The following is an 8498-nucleotide window of genomic DNA, read 5'->3' on the forward strand; positions in this document are numbered from 1 at the left end:
CGAGTTTTTATAGTGTCTTAGCCTAACGGATTAAGTTCAAATTTATGTAATTGGAGTAAATATGTATTGCTCTGTTACGTTTATGTAATATAGGTGTTTATACATATATAGTGCTATTTTTAAATTCATATACGAAAATTGAACAGTATTTTTAGAAAACAGTAAGCTTAATATTGAAACGTTACGAGAAATTATGGAATTTAACAAATTATGATAATAATGATTAAAATTAAATTAAATATATAAAATTAAATTAATAATTAAAATTCTAAGCCATTTGGCGTAACACCGGCCACCTTGAAAGGCTCATGGTCCTTCAACGTCTGATGGCAGTACGGCGAGCTTGTGAACGGGGCGTTTAATTACGCCCGCTTTGGTTGCCACGTCTGTTACGCGGACTTTGCCGTCTTGCCCTGTTACGATTGCGGCGACGCGGCCGAGCACCCATTGCTGCGGTGGTGTGTTGTCTTCTTGAACCAGGACGAGGTCGTTCAGCTCGAGGTTGCGTTTCGGATGCAACCACTTGTTCCTCTGTTGAAGACCCAACAGGTAGTTCCTGGACCACAGTCGCCAAAACTGTTGCTTGAGGCAACAGACAAGTTGCCATCTGTCGCAGCAACGCATTGGGTCCATCGATACTTGGGCTGGTGGCAGCGCTCGAAGAGGGCACCCAACTAGTAGGTGCGCTGGTGTTAGGGCCTCTCCATCGTTCGGGTCCTGACTCAGTGGTACCAGGGGTCGCGAGTTGAGTACGGCCTCGACCTCGACGAGCAGCGTCTGTAGTTCTTCGGCGGTGAGCAGCGCGTTGCCGATTGCGCGCACGAGAAGGTGTTTGGCGGACTTCACTGCCGCCTCCCATAACCCGCCGAAATGCGGTGCCCTGGGTGGTATAAAGGCGAAGGTGAATCCTTCGTCCGTTGCGTATTTCTGTACTTCCGGTTGTTGGGCCTCGAAAGCATCCCTCAGCTCGCGAAGCTTGCGATCGGCGCCGACGAAGTTGGTGGCGTTGTCGCTGTATATTTTCCGCGGCATTCCTCGGCGTCCAATGAACCTTTTTAGGGCGAAAATAAAACAATTAGAAGACAAGTCTGTTACTAGTTCTAAATGTACTGCCTTTGAAGTGAAACAAACGAACACTGCGATATATGTTTTTACTGGGGGTCTACCACGTATTTTCAATGTAGTATATACGGGACCACAAAAATCTACTCCACATATTAGAAAGGGTCGTAGTGCACGAAGCCTATCGGCAGGCAAATTTCCCATTATTTGGGTTTGCAGCTTCGGCTTATAATGAAAGCAGTGTGTGCAGTTTCGAACGGTACGACTACAAGCTTCTCGAGCATTGACCAGCCAAATGCGGTCTCGAAGAAGCGCTACCAATGCCTTTGCTCCAGCATGGTGATTTCGAAAATGTAGGTACCGTAAGTATGTGGTAACGAAGTGCGAGTTCTTGCTTAAGAGCAGTGGGAACTTGGCATCATATGGGAGAGGCGCATTTAATAGGCGGCCTCCTACTCGGAGTAAATTAAACGACAGCGACAATTCCGAGTAGTTGTGCAAAAATGGATTAAGTTTTTGCAAACTTGAGGGTAGGGTGGTACCTTTGGTGAGTTTCATAATTTCTTCACCATATTCAACATGTTGAACCACTTGAATGACTTTGAGGAAACTTAATTTAATATCCTCAGCCGTCAGCATTTGTGTGAATGTCGCAGATGGGTTTCTAATGCGTTTTATCCATCTTAATATGTAAGCGACAATACGAAGCAGTTTTTGATGAGAAGATACTCTTTTGGTGAGTTCCATAATTGGATGCGATTCATTTGCTTGAACAACTAAAACTGTTGCGTTCCGTTTCTTCTCTAATGCTTCGTCTCCTGGAGAGAGCTGGAAGTGGGTGTTTGTTGGCCATAACGCAGGGTCTTCTAGGAGGAACTGTGGACCGCTAAACCAGATAGAATTATTCAATTCGTCCACGTTACAACCCCGAGACACTTGATCCGCGGGATTTTGCTTAGTTGGCACATGTCGCCAAGTAGCTTTATCCGTCAACTCTTGGATTTCGGACACTCTGTTTGCAACAAAGGTCTGTAGTACAGATGGATGCGTTTTGATCCAATGCAAAACAATTTCGGAGTCTGTCCAGAAGTTTATATTTTCAATTGGCCGACTCAACATTGGCGCTATTCGTGACCATAATTTGGCCAGCAAGTGGGCTGCCGAGAGCTCTAGACGCGGAAGAGATTTAGTCTTCAGCGGAGCCACTCTAGACTTTGCAGTAAGCAGTGTACATTTCGTTCCACCAGCCGAATGGCTACGTATGTATATACAGCAGCCATACGCTCGTATTGAGGCGTCGGCAAAGCCATGACTTTGGCAGCTTGCACTCGACTCGGTGTGTACAAACCGAGGAATGCTTATTGATGGTAGCTGCAGTAGATTGGCTTTGAAATTTTCCCAGCTGGTGTCGAGGTGCAATGGAATCGACTCATCCCAATCTAGTTTTTGCAGCCAAAGCTCTTGCAATAAGATTTTTGCTTTGGTAACTAGTGGGGCAAGTAAACCAAGAGGATCGAAAAGACGAGCCGAAACTGATAATATGTTTCGCTTAGTGGCTCGTAAACTGGTAAAGTTGTCATTTAAGACAAACCGAAACAAATCTTCCTTCGGCAACCAATGGATTCCAAGTGTTTTTGTGGAGTCTGTGTGATTGAAGTTTAAGGCCTTCTCAGAACTCTCACAATCGAAAAATGATGGGTGATTTAAAAACCACTTAGATAAATTGAATCCTGCCGAGTTTAATATTTTAACTACCTCACTTCTAATAAGATCTAGAGATTCGAAATTATCGGATCCTGTAAGCAGGTCGTCTACATAAAAATCTCTTTTTATTGCCTTTGAGCCGAGTGGATACATATGTGTATTGGCATCGCTGAGCATTTGTAAACACCGTGTAGCGAGAAATGGAGCAGGCGTAGTGCCGTATGTTACGGTGTTAAGTCGAAAGAAAGGCTGAGAGGGATGCCGTCTCCACACTACAAGCTGAAAGTTGTTGTCTTCTTCGTGCATGAGAATTTGGCGGTACATTTTAGTAATGTCCGCCGTAAATGCATATTGATGCAAGCGAAAACGAAGAAGTGTTGAATACAGCTCTTCTTGAATGGTCGGCCCAACCATCAAGATTTCATTCAACGCAATTTGAGAAGAGGTACGACTTGATGCGTCGAAAACAACACGTAATTTAGTCGTCGTACTTTCAGGCCGAAGAACGCATTGATGCAGAATGAAGTAGTGTGGCTCACTCGGGATCTTATTATTTGTTGGGCTCATGTGACCCAATTCGATGTATTCATTCATGAAGTCCAGATACATTTGACGAAGCTCTGGATCTTTCAAAGTCTTTCTCTCCAGGGCCTGAAACCGCCGAGCCCTGGTTTCATAGGAATTACCGAGTAACTTACGGTCATCTTTGAAAGGCAGTCTTACTTGAAGCCTTCCTGACGGCAAAACTTTAGTAGTTTTTACGAAAAATGTTTCACACTCTATTTGTTAAGGTGTGAATTTTGTCGGACTAGTCCTAAAGGTATTTCTTCCATCGCCCAGAACCTTTGGACAATGGAATCTATATTTGCTAGATCTTCTTCAGTATGGCATAATGTGCTAATGACTGTGGGAGGAGGACGTTGGTTGGAGGCGTATTTGCCAGACACAACCCAGCCTAAAAGTGTCTTTTGCAATGTTGGGTGATTGGGGCTGGCCTTGATCTGGCCTACAGCTAAAAGCTCGAAAAATGTTTCAGCACCTAACAAAAGATCTACCTTTTGAGCCTTATAAAATTCTGGGTCCGCTAAGCTAATGTTTTTAGGTATTTTCCAGCCATTAATATTTACGTTACGATCTGGATGGCTGGCTGAAATGGATCGCATTATCCAAAACTGTGCCGAAAACTCATAATTATTGACCCGCGATTTTACAAACGTATTTAATTTCGTCCTTACTTTTTTGGTTGCATTTCCGATGCCGATAATATTTAAGGTCGTACTTTCGCGACGAATTCGTAATTTCTGCGCCAAATCCTCTGTCATGAAATTCACCTGAGATCCAGAATCCAGCAAGGCTCGTGCAGCAAGGTACTCTCCGGAGCTACCTTTTACGTTGACTACGGCTGTAGCCAACATAACCCGATCTGGCGTACTCGTCGTGTGCATGGCATGCGAGGTCGAAAGTTGTGGTGCAGTTGCAAAGGATACAGGGTACTGGTGCAGCAACGTGTGATGCGAACGGTTGCAAACACGACACCGATCCGCTTTGCACTTTGAGACTGAGTGCCCCTTTCGCAAACAATTTATGCATAAGGGGACTGATTTAGCAAACTCAAATCGCTGCTGAGCAGAGAGAGTTTTAAAAGTAGGACACGCGGGTATACTATGATCATTTGATTTACAGTACGGACACACCGGCTGTTTTATGTTTGAAGTCACTAAGGCAGCTTTCGTCCTTCCCGCATGAAGGTGGGGTTTCTGAATGCTGTGACTGCTTGACGGCTTGAGCTTCGACGTTGAGGCTTCATCGGCAGATAAATGTTGGTAGCGTTTATTTAATGCTGCCTCACACTCACGCCATAATGGCAGCTTATCATAATCCAACTGTTCCTCCCACTTTGACCGAGTAACGGTGTCAACTTTTGACATTACCAGATGAATTATGATAGCGTTTGTGATGTTTTTCTCGTCACCTAACGACAGCAACGAGTCGTAAACAGCCGACACTGTATCAATCATTGTGCGCAATGAAAGCGCAGATGGCTTTGGGATAATTGGCAGTTCAAAAAGTTTGGAAATTGTGTCGAAAAATATTAAGCATTTATTGTCATAAACTTTTTTGAGACTAGCCAACGCCTTCGAATAATTTTCGTCCGACATTTGGAAGGCCTTTACCGTTCCCAAAGCTTCACCAGACAGACAGTTAACCAAGTGATTAAATTTCTCAATGTCTGTGATTGTAGGATCGTTGTGCACCAAACTCTCGAACAGACTCATAAAATTTTTAAATTCTGAATATTCCCCTTTAAATTTCGGTAGCGACATTTTCGGTAGTCGCGAGCTGTGAGGTGCAATAAAGGATGTTTCGGCTATTGACGATTTATTTCTCGCCAGAATAGATTTTATAACGGACTTAGTTTCCACTATTAGGTCCTCTAACTCCCCACGGGCTATGTCTTCCTCGTCGATTTCTTCAATTTTCGACTGACACTTCATAAGCTTATCGCTATGAGAGTTCAAAATGTCCAGTCGACACTCCAATTCAATTGGATCTAACGACATTGTTTTATCGAGGAGACCCGTTTTTATGCGCACTATACTATTTTTCGCAACAGTTCGCTGGCGCTTTAGTGATTTCAATTCCATAATCTCCTTACTTGGAGAGAGACTTGGAACTGCTGTCTTTGGCTTGCTCATTTTGAGTTAAATTATTTAAACTCCCGAAAAATTTGCTCAATGTCCACAGAAACGAAAAAATATCTGTGAGAGTTTGTGGCTGAAAAAACGAAAACGAAAAGATGGCTGAATAGCCTGCACAAATCTCAATCAGAAAAACGAAAAATAGCTGTTGGACAAGGCTGTGGTCAGGCCACGAAAGGATGAGCAAGCACAGTAGCACAACACTACGAAAATTGTTCAACAGATTTGCGAAAAATCGATTTTTGTTTAAATTATTTCCTTGTAAATAATCCGTATTTACGAAAAATTTATTTAACTTTATAATAATTTTAATTTAATTGAACTTATTGTTCGAAAAAAAGGTCTTCAATTTCTTTAATTTTGTTTTTTAAATTTATTGACGATTTCGCATTTAAGGTCACACCCTTTATTATCAAATCCCAACGATTATATGCAAGAAAGTGAAAGGGTGATGCAAAAAATTGAGAGTGTTTATCAACAACAACCACAACTTTCAATTTATTGCACTTGTTACCTGTATAGGCTTATTGCAAGCCTTGACTTTCCTTTTGCAAAGGATGCAGGTGCAGGTCATTCCTGGCGGCGACAGAACCAGCGGTAGAGATTGCAGCGACAGCGGGCGATGACGGCAGCAGCAGTGACCAGAGTAGCAGCGACGGTTACAGTGATGAGAGCAGCGGCGAGTATGGCAGCAACTGCGAGAACTGTGTCAGCGGACAGTGATATATACACGAGGGCGACGAACTGCAAATGAGCAGCGGTGAATTGCACTGTTTTTTTTTTTTTTATAAAATTGCCTTATTTTTGGCCGAGAACATTTACATATCACTGTGACCGTTTATATAAGTACCGCACTGTTTCAGCTTTGCACTGTGTACTGTAGTTTATTCTTTTTTATTTATTATATTTTTTTTTTTTTTTTTTTTTTTTACTTTTTTGGCTATTAATATTTTATTTTATTTATATGTTAAACAATTTTTTTTTTAAATAATTTTAACGTTTTTTTGTTTTTTTTTTTTGATAGATGTATTAGTTTTTCCTTTTTTTGTTTTTTTTTTTGGTTTTTGGGGGCTCACTGTCACTGTGCACTTTTTCAGTTACTGCACTTGTTTTTTTATATGCATATACATATGTATGTACATATATTAGTTTTGCTGTCTGTTTTGTTATTTTTTTAAATTTTTTGTTTGCGAGACGACTTTTGTTTTGCTTGTGAACGGACCGCGCAGGCAATATTCGTTTAGTTATTTATTCGGCTGGTTATTTTAAATATTAGTTATTAAAAATTTGCGTTCGCAAATTGCCAACTTTTGGTCTTTTATCACTATCACTTTTTACCACTTTCGCACTACTGTCCCTGCTCGGGCGCCATGAAAAATCTCAAGCTTTTTTGAGATGAGAAATTAATTTACGTGGGAAATGCGCGAATTGCCTGTTAAATAAAATGCGAGCGCGTTCGGTGGTAACTTCACAAGTGATTTATTTATTTCTGAATTCGAGTTTTTATAGTGTCTTAGCCTAACGGATTAAGTTCAAATTTATGTAATTGGAGTAAATATGTATTGCTCTGTTACGTTTATGTAATATAGGTGTTTATACATATATAGTGCTATTTTTAAATTCATATACGAAAATTGAACAGTATTTTTAGAAAACAGTAAGCTTAATATTGAAACGTTACGAGAAATTATGGAATTTAACAAATTATGATAATAATGATTAAAATTAAATTAAATATATAAAATTAAATTAATAATTAAAATTCTAAGCCATTTGGCGTAACAGTCCTATTTTGAAGAATATTAGTTGTATAAGCCAAAAGGTTTTATAAAACTGCTTAAAAAAATAAGGCTCATTACTTTTCAATCAAACCCTGTATACTTATATGCTTGTAATATAATACATCATATTCAGTCTGCAATCCAAAGTACTAAGAACAATACCAGTAGCCCCATGGTATGTCATAAACACCAAGATACATACATAGAGATCTTCAAATACCCTTAGTAGAAAAAGCAGGGTAAAATATCTCAAAAAAATTGCAAACCCACTCGAACACTCTTCCCATTGCTATCGCATAAATAATATCAGGCGTACTAAAAAGCTTTGCACTTGAAAATAACATTAGTTAAATACTATATACAGTAAATTATAATTCTCACTATTTAATCCGCGTCATTGGTCTCTAAAGAGAAGTAGAGGCTAAATTTTTGTATAACTCTTTCTTTTTCTTTAAATTTTACCCTTCATCAATAATGTAGTGTTAGGTTCAATTTGCATCAATTTTAATGCATTATAATGTAATACCATTAGTATCTAACTGTAGAATATAACCTGTGGTTGTTGTGTTAATCTAAATAAATAAACAAATAACTGGCATATCTCGTCTAGAATGAAAAAATCGTCCCGCGTTTGATAAAGAAACGTATACATAAACGAACCTACTCAATGAGCTAAGAAGTAGATAAACTTGATTAAGATTTAAAAATTTTTCTCTATGAAAGTTTTCTTAAATTTATTTCCTAATCTTTTATTTCGTCGAAGGAAAACTTTTGCGATGTTTCGATATTCCCTTACAATTAAGTCTATTCAATGTTAAAATTTGTGTCCTGGCTACCATGTCTTTAATTTTGTCAAACAAACTTTTGTACCGGATAGTTTTGATTTGAATTAGTGACCGACTGAATCGTTTTGCTATACATGTGTATCACAAGCCAAGTCAACTCTTTTATTTTGTTTATTTTGAGCTGTACTTTTATGCTTCTAAAACTGTTGAATAAAATCTGACTTTTGCGAATTTTGAAAATGTATTAATAATTGTAAGACAAAGTGAGTGATTCGTACTCAGAATGACATGCTGAGAATTTTCCCTTTGCATTCTGGAATTGAACAGAATTGGTGATATTAGAATCTGGTGATTTTCTTTCATACATATTTGTTCTCTAGGCATATTTTGCAGTAAGAATTGTTCACCTTAGAATTTCCTCGTATTTGTTCACGATGCACGAGGAATGCTACTGGAGCGACAGTCCT

The 8498-nt window shown here is 39.5% G+C and overlaps 1 protein-coding gene across 1 annotated transcript; it reads right to left on the minus strand.

The window, feature by feature from the left end:
- Nucleotides 1-306: 306 nt before the first annotated feature.
- Nucleotides 307-5462, minus strand: LOC128869693 (uncharacterized). Its single transcript, XM_054112300.1, has 3 exons — nucleotides 4941-5462; nucleotides 3610-4808; nucleotides 307-1051 (listed from the first exon to the last, which is right to left on the minus strand). The coding sequence occupies exons 1-3, from the start codon at nucleotides 5460-5462 to the stop codon at nucleotides 307-309; spliced, it is 2466 nt and encodes an 821-aa protein (XP_053968275.1).
- Between the last annotated feature and the right edge of the window lie 3036 nt (nucleotides 5463-8498).

The sequence above is a fragment of the Anastrepha ludens genome, chromosome X (assembly GCF_028408465.1).
Source record: "Anastrepha ludens isolate Willacy chromosome X, idAnaLude1.1, whole genome shotgun sequence".
NCBI classification, from domain to species: Eukaryota; Metazoa; Arthropoda; class Insecta; order Diptera; family Tephritidae; genus Anastrepha; species Anastrepha ludens.

Bases quoted from the DNA above. Each gene is read 5' to 3' on its own strand.
- LOC128869693 (XM_054112300.1), bottom strand. From the start codon at position 5,462: ATGAGCAAGCCAAAGACAGCAGTTCCAAGTCTCTCTCCAAGTAAGGAG. The intron at 4,809-4,940 runs GTAAAGGCCTTC...ATTATCCCAAAG, and splicing joins CTGGTGAAGCTTTGGGAACG to CCATCTGCGCTTTCATTGCG. The intron at 1,052-3,609 runs GTTCTGGGCGAT...CGCCCTAAAAAG, and splicing joins ATAGATTCCATTGTCCAAAG to GTTCATTGGACGCCGAGGAA.